Raw genomic sequence first — 16,610 nt, 5'->3', positions numbered from 1 at the left:
CAATAGTAATCTGTGGTGACTCTGGCAGAACAACGGAATTTGAAAAGATAATGTCCTATTTTCTGGAAAATTTTTCTGAGAGATGGGTCATTCACAGGAATGTGGGTGATGTGACTGTGTAGCACCCTGCTGCTATTTTGGAGCATATTTTAATGAAGACATACTTTCTTGCTTAGGGGGTTCAGGGAAGTTGGATTGAGGGCTAATTTGACTTCTCTTGAGGGGTCAGCCTCAGGCAAATGAGCTCCTGAGGGCTTACCTTCCTTGCTTTCTGAAGTCAGGATGTCTCCTTATTGCTTTCTGAATAAACCTCTGCTTGTCCTTAACCTCCTGAAGTATGGATCTCCTGTGAGTTCAAGCACACAATGGGTGGCTACTTTGCGTGGAAGCTGTACAGAGGATTCACACATTAGATGGCTGACTGGGAAAAATGAATCTTGAGGTCCCTCAAACCCTGTAAGCCTATGATTTAAAGGCAGTTTATGAGTATCTGACTTGAGAAGAGTAAAGAGCTGAAGATCTCTTGTTACTGTCACTCTTTAAAGCATATTGGGAATCAATTAAACTTAAAATAATGGAAATTCAGTTAAGATTGGTATCACTAAATTTTAGAACAGAGAAATGTGAATAATTTTTCTTGTCTCCATATAGCAGGCCTACAATTATCTGTATACACAACACACACACAATTATGCTAGATTTATGAGTTGGTAGTTTCACATTAACTGGGTAATGTTTATAAGCAAATCAAACTCAGACTGGCATTTAGTCTTTGGGAATTAGACATTCATTTCTGAAGGCTTCTGGCCCAATTCCTTTACATAGATCAAGTGAGCAAAGTGTGAACTGACCACTGTCACTCCAAAGCTATGACTGCTTTTGAAGAGAGTATTTCATAAGCACTCAGCAAACATACCAGAATCAGATTTTAGGTGTAAAAGTATATAGTGATCAACCAATTCTTAATATTCCCTACCCCCAAAATAAGGCCAAGAAATACTTCTTAAAGCCTAAAAGCCCCTGGCAGCTGCTTCCAAAAGAGATGTCTCAGATGCTGCTTCTAGTTTTACCTTTTAAGCAATACGATCTTTTCAGGAAATAACTCTTTTTGAGTTAGGAAACACTCAGATCCTTTCAAGGCCAAGGTTCATGTCTTGAAACATCTTGTGTTCTTAGCAGTTAGTACCCACAAAGAAATGAGGAAATACAGAGGAAAGCATTTAAATTAGCACTTACATTCTGAGTACAGTACAGATAAATTAGTACATAAAATCCCTTAGCAGTGAAGTCAGCTTCTAGTAAAAATAAATTTTATTTACTCTTAAATGAAAAGGAAATCATCAGACTTTTATAACCTCCATCTTGCTGATCACTACATTTTAGAAATTCCTTCAGCTAAACTCTGAGAAAGCACTTTACAGTGCATTCAATTTTTCCCCCAGAAAAAACCCTCAGAAACAACCAATTTCCTCCTATGAGAAATTATTAGAAAAGAAAGGAAAAAACCTTCATATTCAGGATGTAAGAACCAAGTCATGATAAATTTGCCTAGTTCATCAAAACAGAACCAAATCTAAGCTGCACTACTATTGTCAGGTATGCTGGTGGTACCACTTATGGCTGGTGAGCGCGCGCACGTCATTCTGCACACACTGCTGTACAGGTGCGTTACTGGAAGAAGATACTTTGACATTACATAGCAAGTTCAAAGTGATGGGAAAGAAACATCAAAGAAAGCTCTCATGTACAGCAAATAGCACGGTCTACACATGTCTAACAGGAAGCTTAGAGCAAGTTGCTAGGTATAATCACAGTGGTTTGTTGATTTTCAGGAGAGAAATCTCTGTACTCTTTTTTCCTCTTAATTCTCTTTACCTTGTTCTCAATCACATTTTATACAAACACACAAGCATGTGCAAATTACTTTTTGGTGAGAGGGTGAGATGCCCCAAAAGCAGTTTAGAAAGAGGAAGTACATGCTAATAAATCAATCTGTAATTTAGAAGTATTAAAGCATTGATATTAAAATACTTTAAGGCAGGCAGTCCATTCTAGAGTTTGAGTATACATAAAATACTACATTTAGCATTTTAGTTTTAGACTTTATTTGGAGTACATTAATATCTTATGAGAAAGGTGATTATCCTTTATTAATTACCTTGGGCTCATCATTCTGCAAATGCCTCTACAGATTTACCTACGCTGCCATAGGTAAATTTATTTAACTCACATATATGGTTTGACCACATGAATCTAATGCCAATTATTTAGCCATTTTCCTACATTCTATTATAAATGCCATTAAAGAATGCTGTCATTAATTTGCCTTCCACAGAATTGTTCTCTCATCACGAACTCAAGTACTCTTGATCTCAGCTGATGGTTCTGTGAAATCTGGTCTCTCAAGTTGGGCTTTACTTGGTTCCTTTTGATCTTTTACTCCCTACATTGGATCTGCATGTCCTAATCATGAACCATTTCTCTAACTATTCCCTCTTCTCCACTGTCCATCCCTTCTTTCTATCACTGATATAGTTTAAGCTGTTACGGCTAGATTTATCCCCTTCAAATCAGCCCTTTGCTCTGCTTTCTGCTGGAAGAGTGCATTTGAAAGTCCAAACTGGTCATGGCATGCCCTATAATCACTCCCAGTGCATGTGAGACACAAGTTCCTCCTCAAAGCTCCCCAAACCAGGCTGTGTTTATCTCTGGCCTCATCTCCTTTCAGTATCCTCCTTCTGCTGGTAGCACTGATCCCATATACCATGCAGGCGCCAAGCTTCTGTTTTTTACTGGAAATGCTCATTTGCTTCCTCATTCTTTAGGATTAACACTGGTTTCATATCAAACAGAAGACTTCCCTGCCTTTTCTTGGTGCTCCCATTGCAAACTCAGTCTTGGCACTGGTTACTTTTCACTGACATTCACAAAATGACTTGTGTTTCTCCCGAGTTGGAATACTATTTGAGGGCAGGAAATGAGTTTTGTTCACCTTTATATCCCCAGTACCTAGGAAAGCACTGCAGAGACAGAATGGCATTCTGATACAGGCTAAACTGCAGTGGAAGAGTCAATGCATTATGTGTGTTTTATTTTCATGCTAAAGAGTCAGTCTATTAAATATATACTATTTAATATGGTCTACAAAATAAAAGGACATATTTAGTCCTCTGAACAAGACCTCTATTAACTGATAAGCATTAATAAGTATAAAAGTGATGCTAATAGAGATGACCCTTTAGTAACACAAATGCCTTCTGCATCATCAGATTAAATTATAGCCTCCCTTAAAATTGCAAGCACTATTTCATCATCTACCATCTAGAACTTCTGACTCTTTCCCAACCCACCATACAAGGACACAGTCTAGATGGTTTTCAACATTCTCTACAGGCAAGGACACATTCTTTACCCACCTGTAACAAGTTCCCTTACTTCTGCATCAATAGATTTTCTCAACAGTCGCAACAAGGCAGGTATTCCACCAACATTCTTCATTGCTATTTTATTTTCATCTGTAGACTTGCCAAAAACAAGGTTTCGGAGGGCACCACAAGCATTCTTCTGAACTTCCAAAACTCTGTGGTCCAAAAGGTCAACTAGATGCTTGATTCCCCCTAACCTACACACCTAGAACGAAAAACAGGTACCAGGCCTGTGACATGTGATCGATCAGTGACTAAACAAAAATCTGTTACAAAGAGATCATGGGATACAGTCAACTCCAGATCATTTCAAAGGGGTAGTCTTTATTCTGAATGACACATCTAATAAATCTTAAGAACACTATGAAGATGAATGTCTTTTTCTGGGCTCATGATTTAAAAAGGGAAGGGAGACCAAGGTGCACTAATACCACATGCAAGAGGCACAGTCCCACTCGAACCTCTGGTTATCACCAGAACTGTGCTTACGCTCCTGAGGGCAAGGAACACATATAAACACAGTAAAACAGTATCAGGGCTGGCAACAACACAGGGGAGGATTTTCAACTTAAGTCATTTGGTTCCTAAGATTGTTTTTCAATGCTTTCCCCCTAACCTTCCTTCATTTTTCAATTCACTAGCACATTTCATGACTATTTTGGGCTTTATTTTACTGCATTCACCTTTAGGTTTGTAACTGGTAAACTGTTTTGCATATTAAATTGATGAAAAATACTGGAGTTCCATGTGACATTACATGGGGGAAATGACTTAAAAAGTTAAAAGAATCTATATTATAGAACACTAGCCAATAACCAGTGATTCACTATGTTTCTACAAATGACAAGTATAAAAGCTGAAATAAAATATCCATATATGCCCGGTAACTTAATTACACTGTTGGCGCCAATCTTGAAGAGAATCTTGTAAGATATATAAGTTCATTTTTCACCTAACAGACTTTTAGAAAATATTTTAAAAATACAGGTTAAGTTGTTTTTTGCTTCAGATTTTATAAATAAGTTAATGAACAGATACATGATTTGAAAATGTTACTGGCTCCCTAGTTCTTCCTGAGACACACTAGGTGCATAGTGAGGAAGTAGAAGAGTACATCTGATATCAAAATATCCATTTTAAAAGTCCTCTGAATTGCATCTTGTGATTTCTTAAGCACCCAAACATGTGACTGCTGAGCAGAAAGGCACTGTCTCCCCAGGGCACCCCAAGCCCTGGGTGCTGTACCTCCATCTTCACTTTGTTGTCGCCAAAGCACAGGTGCTGTAGGTAGGCTGCTGCATTCGCCTGAACCGACGGGAACTGATGCTGCAGCATATGAATGACTTCAGGCAGCTCAGGATCACGCCAAGCAAACTCCCTACAAGAGAAAAACACAGCTTCAGCAAGGAAGGCCCATGTTTTAACAACACACTGAAGGAAACACTCATTGTAAGGAAAAACGAGCAGCTGAGACCAAAATCGGAAGTCACAAAAGTCTTAAAATATACAGGTAGATAATTTTTATTGCCTGATGAACATATGTAGAGGACCAGATGCTTATGATCTTAAGAAATCATGGTGCACAGGTGCACCATGAAAGAAATTCAGAGAAACAAAGGAAGTTCTTCATATGAGTAAATTTTCCATTCTTGTTTTCCTTTCCTGATTCTAATTTTATGCCCTTTTACCTATGTAAGGAATGTGCAGGTGCAGAGCAAAGGTAAACAAGTACACTTTGGGGAGATGTCACACCTGAGGAAAGAGGAAGAAGGGCTGGTGGGAATAGATGGAGCTGGTGGCAGCCTGGACAACACAAATATTGTGAGCCTGATGATTTTTAAGAAACACATTCATGGCTGTTTTTGATTAAAGACAGAAACATAGGGAATAATTAAAAAGACAAATATTTTATCAGTAATCCTAGGCCCAGAGAAAGCCACTGTTGACATTTCTCACATCCTTTTTTCTCTATCATCTGTCCATATAGATTTTTTCCCCAGAGAACTGGATTATGATAGCACTTAATATCTGATGAACACTTACTCTGTGCTAGATATTATTTTAGACAATTTATGTATATTAATCCATTTATTCTTATAGCTACTTTATAGATTTGGAGACAGACCTAAAGTTACCCAGTTAGTCAACAACAGAGCAACATTTGAACTCAAGTCCTCTGTCCTCAACCCCTATGCGCTGCCATTTCTTGTATGAGTATACAGTTATATTAAGTACATATGCTTTTATACTTTGCTTTGTTTTGGTGACACCACACTATCAACATTTTCTGATATCATTTGATTAGTCAACTTTTGGAAATCCTTGTTAAATGTGAATTTATGTTTATATTTTTAAAGGCCAATTTCTTATAAATGGAAAGGCAACAAAGGTACAGATTTTGAATATATGATGAAGTGAACTGTTAATCAAAAATTAGCTAATACTAATTGCCTGGACTACTTTGATAATCCCTTACATGTTCTTTTTGCTTCGATTATTAGCCCTGTCTTTCATTCACTCTAAGAGTCAAATAATATTCTGAAACCTGTAGTGAGAGGTGAGATGGAGATTTCTGGCTTGGGGCACAGGCTAGAATTTGTCTTTGACAGATACTAAGACTACCACAACTGCCGAGATAGCGAGGATAACAAGAAAAAGCACAGAATTTGGAGTTAGGCTATGTTAAAGTCTTGGGTTCTTCAGTTACTGTTTTATTTTGAAAACTAGTTAAATTGTTTTCAGTGTCAGTTTTCCTACCTGAAAAATAAGAAAGAATCTATAACTTCTACCTTTTTCTTAGGTTGACTCTGATGCTTAAATTGTGAGGAGGTATATTAACATATGATATAGATGCTTTATAAGTATTCATCATCCCTGAAAAATGAACATTCTAAATAGGGATATTTTTTGGGTAATAAATAGGTTTGTTTTTATGCACTAAAACTATGTTTAACTATTTTAGATGAAAATCCGCCTGAAGTCTATTATGTAAATCTATGTTGTAATTAATAGAGTGCAAGGAGAATGATTTAATCTTTCCCTGATGATTCATAATCATTAAACATACAAACTTTTCTCCTCTTTAAATTGCACAGGGATGGTCAAGATTTCCTGGCACCTTGAGTGCCATTGTGGTCACGCAACACAAAGGGTGGGTTCCAGCTGGACATGGGGAGTGAGGCATCGGTGATACCAACTGCAATCTTGATTTCAGGCAGAAATTTACCCTGGAGAGACTGCTATCTATTCATGGGCTGGCTGGATGGCATCAATGCCTACCAGAACCCACTTCACTAAAAACTAAGCCCAGACGTCTGGGTTTAGCCATGTTGGAGTATCTGTGCTAGAATTTGTCCTCCCATCATAAACAACTATAAAACTGTACTAAATATATATGGAAACTGTTTTCAGTCCCTGGATAACAGGTAACACGAGAGATAATCTTTAAGAAAAGGCATCACCCTAGGAATCCCATATTCACATGGAGGCTACAATTTAGGGATGCCAGAGCAGCTACAATTTGTGGGGCAAGGTACCTGAGAGGAGGTTCTAGAAGTCTGTTTGAGGATTACTCAGGAGTTTTGAGTTGAGTGCTAGGAGGTGCATGTACATAACACAAGCATAGGCCTGGTGGAGAGTGGCTGCCTTAGGACTGGGCATATACTAGGTGCTGCTAAACTTTTAGCTCTGCCAGAATATAGATTTTTTTGAGCAGCTCAGCATATAGTCTCTACAAAGGCCACATTCAGGAGTAAGGACCATGCCACAAAATAACAGCCATGTACTAAGAGTAAAGCGAATCTGAAAAAAGAACTGTCCTAAGAGAAAACAAACAATAAAACCAAATAAACAATCTCTACAAAATATAAAAGCATCTGTCAGCAATTTAGTTGTCTGCCACGACAAACTAAGAAACTGAATGGGAGACAACGTAAACCAAATTATCTATCACATATCATCTGCAATAGTTAGCATATAATTTAAAACTGCTGGACAAGAGAAGAAAAAGAAACTGTGATCTATAAAGACACAGAAGAAGCAAACAATAGAAACAGACTTGGAAATAAACTGGAATTACCAGATATTGTAATAAATGTGCTGAAAGACTAAAAGGAAAGGATGCATAAAAGAAGGAATGATATCATACATGAAAACTATAAAAATAAGTATCAAGTTCAAGTATTTGAAATAAAAGAAAAATGACTAGACTTACTTAACAGCAGGTTACAGATTATAGGAGAAAGAAAGGACACTTCACAGAGTAATAAAAACAGAGAAAAATAATTAAAAAAAAAAACCAAACAGGACTTCAGTAACCTATGAGAAAATGTTAAGTTATCCCAGAAGGAGAAAAGAGACAGTTTGGGGTAGAAAAAAAAGACCTCACACAATAATGGCTGAAAAACGCCCCAATTTTGCTAAAAAATCATCAACTAATACTCGAGAAAATCTCAGTTGAACCCCAAGTACCTTAAGTGTAAAGAAAACTAAACCTGGACTGTCAGAGTAAAATTGCTTTAAGTCAGAAACAAACAGAAAAATCTGAAAGGCAGCCAAATAGAAGTTAGGTTACATAAGAAATATATAAATGATATCTGATTTCTCATCAGAAATAATGTAGATCTGAAGACAATGAATGACATCTTTGAAAGTACTGGGAAAAAAAAAAACCCTACTGTCAATCCTGAGTTTTATATTGTACAAAAATATCTTTTTTAAAACAAGTGAAATAAAACATTTTCAGATAAAGTAAGGCTCAGAGAATTTGTTGGCAGCACACACAAACCACACAAAAAGAGGGTAAAGGAATTTCTTTAGGCCAAAGGGAAATGAGTCAAAATGGAAACCTCGATCTATAGGAAAATAGGAAGACAATTATAAAAAGAAAATATGTAAGGGGACATATATTATATTTTTACTTTTTTTAAACTTCTCTTAATTTCTTTAAAAGAGTTATTTAGAGTAAAAATAATACTTTATTATGGGTTCTATAATGCAGGTATAAGTAAAATATTTGACAATAACATAATGATGAAGAGGGCAAAAAGGAGAATTATTTGTTGAATATCAGAGATTTAGTTCTGCACAAAAGGGACATCATGAATGCTGTCATTCTTTAAGTTACTTTCATTTTCCATACAAATTATTTATGTTACTCTTTTTTAAAACATGCACCATTTGTATTACTAATAAATTTTATTTCTGAATTAGATGACTACAAAAGACCCTCACAGCTTTCTTTTTTCTTTAATTTCCATAACTTCTTCAGTCTTACACAGAACTTTAGGCTAATTATAATGTAGCAACAATGATAAAGAGAGTACATTTAGAAGTAAAGAAAAATGTTACTTGAAGTTACTATTGAAAGTTAAATAACAGTTGTCAAGAGCTTTTTATTTTGGCTTGAATATTCAAACTTCAAATGTACCTAAATTCCACTTGCAGTTTGAATAAATGCACCTATTTATTATAGGATAATCACTTATTCACTAACAAAATGCATTATCAGTAAAGTTTCAAATAATCAAAGCTAGCCATAACTGTTTATGCAATAGGCTGTGAAATTATCATACTATGAATAGCTGACATATTTATCATACGTGAAATCCTTGTTTATCGTGAATCAACTCCTATCAGAGGTCAAAACCGAAGTGTTCAGGGACACAGATTAAACCCAAAGCTCTAATACACTTCACTGCTTTTCTGGGTAGTTATTCTTTCTCTGTAGGTTCAGAGGTAATTTATCTGCAATTCAAAAACCTATCAGGGATTTCTGCATTTATTAGAATGCCCTAGTATTTTATCATTTTGATAATTAAAAAAAAAGAAATCCTGTAATAGTTATTTTTTTATTTTGGTAATGACAAAAGGCTATTTAAAAATATTTATTAAGGTAATGTTGATTTACAATATTGCATAAATTTTAGGGGTATAGGTTCACACCTCTACAAATGTAAGTGATCACACCAAAGCACCAACATTTTTCCAATACAATCCAGAGTCCTCTTCCCCCTTTGTTTCTAATCACCCACTCTCCTTCTTTGGAAGCCTCAGTTCTATCTAGCCAGATTTCTATGATTTATTTTGGTTTGGTTTTATCTGCTTCTTTGCTTCCCCCCTAATATTTCACATATGAGTGATAGCATCCAGTTTTTGTCTTTCTCCAATTTATTTCACTTAACATAATCCCTTATAGTCCATCCATATTACAAGAAAACATGTCAAATTATTTCTGACTTTTATTATAGTTATATTTAATTTTATTATATTTAGTTATAAAGGATTTAAAAATCCTTAAAATGACAAAAAGGTGACAGAAAAGGACTAAAAAAATCAAATGCACATGTAAACACTGAAGAATTTTAGGCAAAAGACTGTGAAGAGGTGTAATGTTTTTAAGGAAGCAGGGGTCTTCTAATACAATTCTAAAATCCATAGTTATTTTGTGTAGATGACCAAAACCTCACCTATGCTTTTAATTCATATTCACGAGAATATGTTAGTAGGCTGCTAAAAATGCATTGATAATTATTAACAATTTTATAGTGAAACAACTATCTGTGGGCACAGTGAATGAACTTGTGCTAACATAGCCTTAAAAATAACACTTGCAGCTGCTTAAAATTTGGTAATAATAACTTTGCTCTTTCAGAAATTGAAATTCTCTTTAGTTGCTAATTTTTTTTTAATTTCCTGAATATTTTAAATGGGTTTTGCTAAAAATGAGGTCAGTTCTTCAAAATCAATCAAGTACTAAATGACTCATACTTTATCTTAATAAAAATTGCTTTCTACATGGCCAAGTAAAAAAGAAGAAACATCTATTATTTGCCAACTATTTTTTGCTTAAGAGATATGAAAATTTCTGTAAAATTTCTCCTAAATGGCAGAAAGCTTTTCACAAAACCTAGTAAACAGAAACACTATGTAGTATTGACCAAGATGAATGATGATGCACACAACACTGGTCTTTTCCAGTTTAGAACAATCATATGCATTTTCTGAAACTTCTTCTAGGAAATCAGTCAGGATAAAAGAAAAGGGCTAAAATGGTCCTTTAAAATTCATTGTATAATGTAGCCTAAGAGGCTATCCCAGGTAGTTGCCTTGGTGAAGTAGTTCGGTGATGAATGCTGCAGACATTCACACAGACCTGTGCATTCTCTAACTTATTATTAAAGCATTGAAATCGATCTTTTGAATGAAATTAACCTCAATAACCTACATTGCTGGAATACAACTAGAGATAAAAAAGGTAAGGAACTACTGCTATTATAATAAATCTGCAATACTTTTAAAAAGTCAGAATGAAGGAACTGGTGGCTCCCGTGATACTGAAGCATTCTGGAAACTTATAACTAGTACTTGCCTGGGGTCTTTCTGAATGCTGTCTATTGATGGGGATCTTGTGGTGCCATCATCACCTGGTGTTGCATGCTGAAGCCTGTTGTAATTGCACTCTTGCACTCGGTATTGTATTGGCCTGTAGGGCTCAGCATAGGTAGCTGTTGTGTTCAAAGTATAATTATTTCTTTGGTATGTAAGGGTACTTCGTTGGCTGGACGTTCTTTGCAGATTTCCAACACCTACTGCAAAGTCAACAATAAAAAAAATTAGTATGTTTTTTATGAGGTCATATTTTTTGAAGTAAAAATATTTTTAAATTTAAGAAGCACTATACCTTTTAGCAACTATAAAATTGCTTACTTTTAGATTTTGCAAATCTAGCTCATTAGTGCTTAAAAAGAACTTACATTTTTTTATATACAATTTTGTCTATTTCATTGACAACTTGCAGTAAAGAGCAAAAACGTATTTATAAAAAGAAATATTTCATTTAGCAATAAAAACAAGGTATTTATTCAAATTTTAGATAATTGAAGCCATCAAATTGAATACTTAATATATACAGATTACTTAATAAAATTATAGAACTATAATTACAGTTATAACTATTTTGATAACATTGGAAAATTTACTTCATAAGAGAGAAGACTGATATATCAAATTTTTCTATACTCTCAAATTATTGCATGATGCTAAGTATAAAGGTACTATGCATTATATTTGACGTTTCTTTCCTAGTCATCTCTTCAATGATTCTTCCAGCACTTGAAAGATTTTAACATTATTTATTTCTTGGTCCTATTAAAGAATTTCCTCAATTTACAGAACATAAGAACAAGTGAAACATTTCTTTACTAATACTTATTAGGAACTGGTACATTCTATTAAGAGAAAAATCCCACAATGGACTACATTGTTAGTTTTTGGCAAAGAAGCTATTCAAATACAGTCTTCTGTATATCTCTTATAGCTGTGCCTTTAGGGGCATATCATTGCTACCTGGAATTCATTTGTGGGCATGTCAATAAATCTGCACTACTTCTTTAAAAAATAAAAGATTGGGGAAGGTGACTAGAAAGAGGACACATGGAGCAGAAAGGCATGTGAAAAAGCTAGGCTTGCTTCTTGGCCTTAGACTTCTATCAGGAACTTGGGGGACATGGAAGGAGACACTTGAAAGAGACAGAGACATAGCTTTGTGCACAGTACTCTCCATATACTACGTCTTCAATGAAAGGATGAAAATGCTGAAGATGATGATGGTTCCTACCCCATAAAAATCAAGGCCACACAGCCTCCTAAGAGGATTCATTATGAGAAAAACATCAACCACAGCTTTAAGCCTTTGCCTTAGAAGAACTAATAAGAGAGCAGACTGGAAGTGCTAGAGATCCAGCTTTGTGCCTGGGAGGATAAGGGACAAGAATTCATGGGAGGCTTCAGAGAGGAGAGGTTGCATTTAAGCTGAGTACTAAATAAAGAGTAGGCAACAATCTGAGCAAAGGGGCCTCCCCGGTGGTGCAGTGCTGTGAAGCTGTCCACAGCCTCTGCAGAGTCGGTTCGATTCCCGGCAGGTCAGGGAGATATCCACATGACGTGGCAGACCTCTCCTATCTCGTCAGCTGCTCCCCTCAGCAGTGTTTTCGGTCCATCTGCCTATTCTGCTCCCCACTCTGTCTCTGGTGAATCCTCTCACCCTCCTGTGCCTCTGACCTGTACCCCAGCTCTTGTATAAATAAATAAATCTTTAAAAAAAGATTGGGTATCTTGAGACTCCATGAGCCAATGTAGCAGCAGCAGCATTAAAATCAATAGCTTATACAGTCACAGGCTAGTTTCTTCTCTATCAGGAGCTACAGCATGGTATATATGTGAGGGAGGGGGAGCAATAGGTATGATGCACTATCTCCTTATTTTTATATATGTTGTTAGTGCATTCCATCCCAGATTGAGTCCCTCATAAGGAATATTTATTTCACATTTTACACTTAAGCATTCAGAAGAAATCCAATATCTAAAAAGAGTAATACCAAATACACTTGGACTACATATATGCTAAATCAAAGACAGCCAAGTAACTCATGTATGGATTTCCTCCAAATACATGTTTTTTGGCAATTGACACTACAAAGATATATTCCAACAAAGGCTTTCTCTTTTATATCTGAAATACTTCTAACTCTTGAAGAATCTGATTTATAGCTCCATAAACTTATTTGTGAATTAACAGTACAATCACTATGCTCACTGATTACACAGAACTAAAATAAAAATATATCACCTATAATTAGGTACTAAATGAACTTCTATTTTACTGTTTATTGATCTGCTGTCACAGCTGCTTATCTGACAACCAAATAGGCAATGTGATTTCATTCTAACCGGAACCCAATCTCAATAAAATCCTTCTATTCTTGGGCCTGTGAAACTGGGGAGCAGCCGGGCAGAGCCCACGCCCACCTGAGCCCGTGCGGTACAGCGCTGTCTGCGATCCCTGTAGCTCCACGGTACCATGATTTGGGCTGCGGTACACTGGGCTGTAGTAGGTCCTCCCCTCATATATAGGAGTGATGTGCAAGTCAGGAGACACAGCAGAACGAAGGTCTTGCCCCAGCTGGCTGTGCTGACTGGCATAGGAACTCCGTAAGCCTAAAGGCAGAAAAATGACACCATTAAGAAATCGAGAAGACTGTGGTGAGGTTAAAAGCATATCCTCTAACTAAACTACTAGGGACAATTTAAGTCTAAACAACAAAGCTTGACAAAGAGGGATGCCAGACGTGAAAAGGACACCATATACATTTTTAAAATACATTTCCTTGCTGTCTCTTGGCAGCAAGGAAGGTAATTTTTTTAATACTAACAACAACAAATTATTAAACAATTTGATACTCCAAAATTCACTCCCCAACTATAAGTTAATTTATGGTGGTGACCAAGAGAACGGTGACCAAGAAGAGAATGACCATTATCCCATTTTATTGTCAGAAGTATATACAAACAATGGGGCACCCCCTTCTCTTTTCCTGCAGAAATGCCCTGTTCTACCACATGGATGACTGGTTCTTTGGGGGTAGGGTCCACCACAGACCACACTGCTCTAAAGCCCAACACCTAAGATGACACCTACATGACAGTGATTAGTAAAGGCTGGTGTTCGAGAACTATATTGAAATATGTTTCTCAATTATTTTACCCATGGCTTTTAGAGGAAGAAGTGATATTTAACAAAATTTGGAACATGACCAGAAAACTAGTAACATTTGGCAAGTTTTATCAAGTCTTATTTTACTATTTGTTTTTCACTGTATTTTCCCTTTATTTAATTTTTAAATAAACACTGACTTTAATAGGCACCCACATACCAGAATCTTGTTTACCTTCTTTCTAGTTTAAAGGAAAAGGGCAAAGTTAGTATATTAATAGTAAATCATTTGAAATATTCTTTAATTCCAATTGTTAATAACTAATGTTCACACATATTTTATGACTAAAAAATAAATTTCAAACCCAAAATTTTATTTTCTTTAAAAAGTAAATTAGTATATTCTGTATTATGATATTCAGAAGTTTATGATTTCTCATCACTGGTAAGTAAAACTGTACCCTGGTGAGAAACCAACTAAGGTTACATTTCAAATATGAGTGAGAAAGCATAAACTTGTCTGCAGCCAGTCAGCATATATTAACTTTTTAAAAGATTGCAAATAATTAACATAACAACAAATTACAAATAGAATCGTTCATATCCTGTTAGCTCGGTTAATCACATCATAACTAAAAGCAAATGGGTCTGGATATGAGTGATAATTATGTGTTGCTTAGTGAGGAATGGGAAGAAAGTAAACACAAATGAATGACCATTACCTACCCTGGAGAGCACTGTGACAAGGTAAGAAACTAAAGGAACCAATGTGGGATTTAGAGCTACTGGCGCCTCACTCGCTGAAATGAAGCTCAGAGCTTTAAACAACGTTATAATTGGGGAATGACCCAGCCAAACCTCATTTCAAAAGCAAGGAAATTGAAAGTCCAAAAGGAAATGTGATTCATCTCCATCAGAGAGCTACTTCCTGGTAGGGCTGAGAGGAAACGCCAGGTCAGAGCTATCACTGCACACCCAACACGGGACACAGGACACAGCTATCCCTCAGACATCAATGAGATGTGGTGCGAGAAGCCTTGAACTCCAAAGATCTCCAGGAACATGAAAGAGCAAGGTTAGCTCTCCAAGGTTTCGTGAAAATGGATAGAACTCTAAAGATGAGTGCTGTTGTTCTCTTTTGAAGATTTCAATTTTTATTCACTGGCAGATTTCTCACTGGTAGCAGAATAGAAGTTCCATTTCTTTATGGAGCTCATGAGTATCCTGAACAAAAGTAACACTGTTTTTTACTAATAATGATATAAGTGGGAAGGTAAATGTACCTACTCCCTGATATTCTTATCAATATAAGGTGCTATTTTAACATGCAACAGACCAACAACTCCTAAATCACCGTGAAACTCTGAAGATCACTAACACGAGGCCAGAGGCAAGGTGAGCACTAGTTGCTCCTGAAGTCGGTAGAACCCTGTGGCCCATGATATTGTAAAATAAGAACAAGCATTCTGTACCACTATCAGAATGTTATATTGTCACTGTGCAAGGATCTGGCTAGATTCTTCACTGGAATCCATGCAATATGGAAACTTTTATAAACAGTTACTAAAATTCAAGGAAAAGGTAACATGAGCTTTTTATCACTTAGCAATATAAAACACATACAGTAAAAGTCACTTGTTATAAAATTATTAGTGAGATGAATCTACTTTATATGACTGATTATAACACAAAGTAAAAGACAGAATTGTTAGATGTAGGACTTTCTTGTCATTAGAAATCTTTGTGAATAACATAGCAAAGACTGTCACAATTTTTTTTTTTTTACTGCTCAGGCATTAAAACAAAACAAATTCTGCAGATTAACATTTCAAAAATTACAAAATTACATAGCCATTGTAGACTAAGTAAAAAGATTATGTGCAGAAAGCCCACTATAATAACTCAGTACCTCTCTTGGAAGAGAAGTAATAAAATGCCATGGATGTTAATAGAAATATTTTTTCCAGAAGCATTTCTAGGTTAATTTTTAAAAACCTCACTTCCCCTTTAAAAAATGAAGAACAATGCTCTTCCACAATTTTAATCCACTCAACAGTTTCTATTTGCAATTTCCAAATACACACTTGTTTACCTATTACAATGACATATGATTTAAAACTTTGATATTTAAGACATTAGAAATAAACAAATTTATCTTGCAAACAGATTCTTTTTATTCTAAAAACTTTGTAAGAAGCTATGATTATACTGAGATAATTTAGGGAAGACACTGTTCTGTTGTAGGAAAATATTTATACACATATTGTATCATCATGTAAATTATGATGCCCAAATACCCAAATTTCTATTAAAAAATAGTTTCAGGCTTATCAATTAGCAGGTTATTAACCCTTTAAAGTCAAGAACCATAGCAAATGCAATGATAAGCATGTGAGTTTCTGAAGAATGAAAAGGAAGGAATTCACAAATTAGGATCCACATTCAGAATAAGTGGGTAGGTAGATGATGGGAAACAATGCTTCTCTGCAACATTTTCAAGGAAACTGTTTGCTTCTTTTGAAGACTTCAGTGTTCTAGAAAAAAATCTATGATGAGTTAGGTATAATTTTTTCCCCCTGAAACGCAAAGTCTGAGTTCACCAGCACTGTCACAGAAGTAGGCTTTTGAAACCAAAGGCAAGCAGCTCTCTCAGAGTAAAAAAAAGGGGACAGTAATTGTGTACTGACTTCCTT

General features: G+C 35.7%; 1 protein-coding gene across 1 annotated transcript in view; it reads right to left on the bottom strand.

The window, feature by feature from the left end:
* The window catches only part of PKP4 (plakophilin 4), a 233,744-nt gene that overhangs the window by 33,345 nt on the left and 183,789 nt on the right, over positions 1–16,610 (bottom strand). Inside the window, exons 8-11 of the mRNA XM_054699747.1 lie at positions 13,233–13,421; positions 10,791–11,014; positions 4,671–4,799; positions 3,417–3,630 (exon numbers count right to left, since the gene is read on the bottom strand). Coding sequence (XP_054555722.1) covers positions 3,417–3,630; positions 4,671–4,799; positions 10,791–11,014; positions 13,233–13,421 — 756 coding nt within the window. The remainder of the gene's footprint in view (positions 1–3,416; positions 3,631–4,670; positions 4,800–10,790; positions 11,015–13,232; positions 13,422–16,610) is intronic.

Source organism: Talpa occidentalis, unplaced genomic scaffold, assembly GCF_014898055.3.
Source record: "Talpa occidentalis isolate TD23 unplaced genomic scaffold, MPIMG_talOcc4v2.1 talOcc4.3, whole genome shotgun sequence".
Classification (NCBI taxonomy): domain Eukaryota; kingdom Metazoa; phylum Chordata; class Mammalia; order Eulipotyphla; family Talpidae; genus Talpa; species Talpa occidentalis.
Note: the sequence above shows the minus strand (reverse complement) of the source record. Positions and strands in the feature narration are given on the sequence as shown.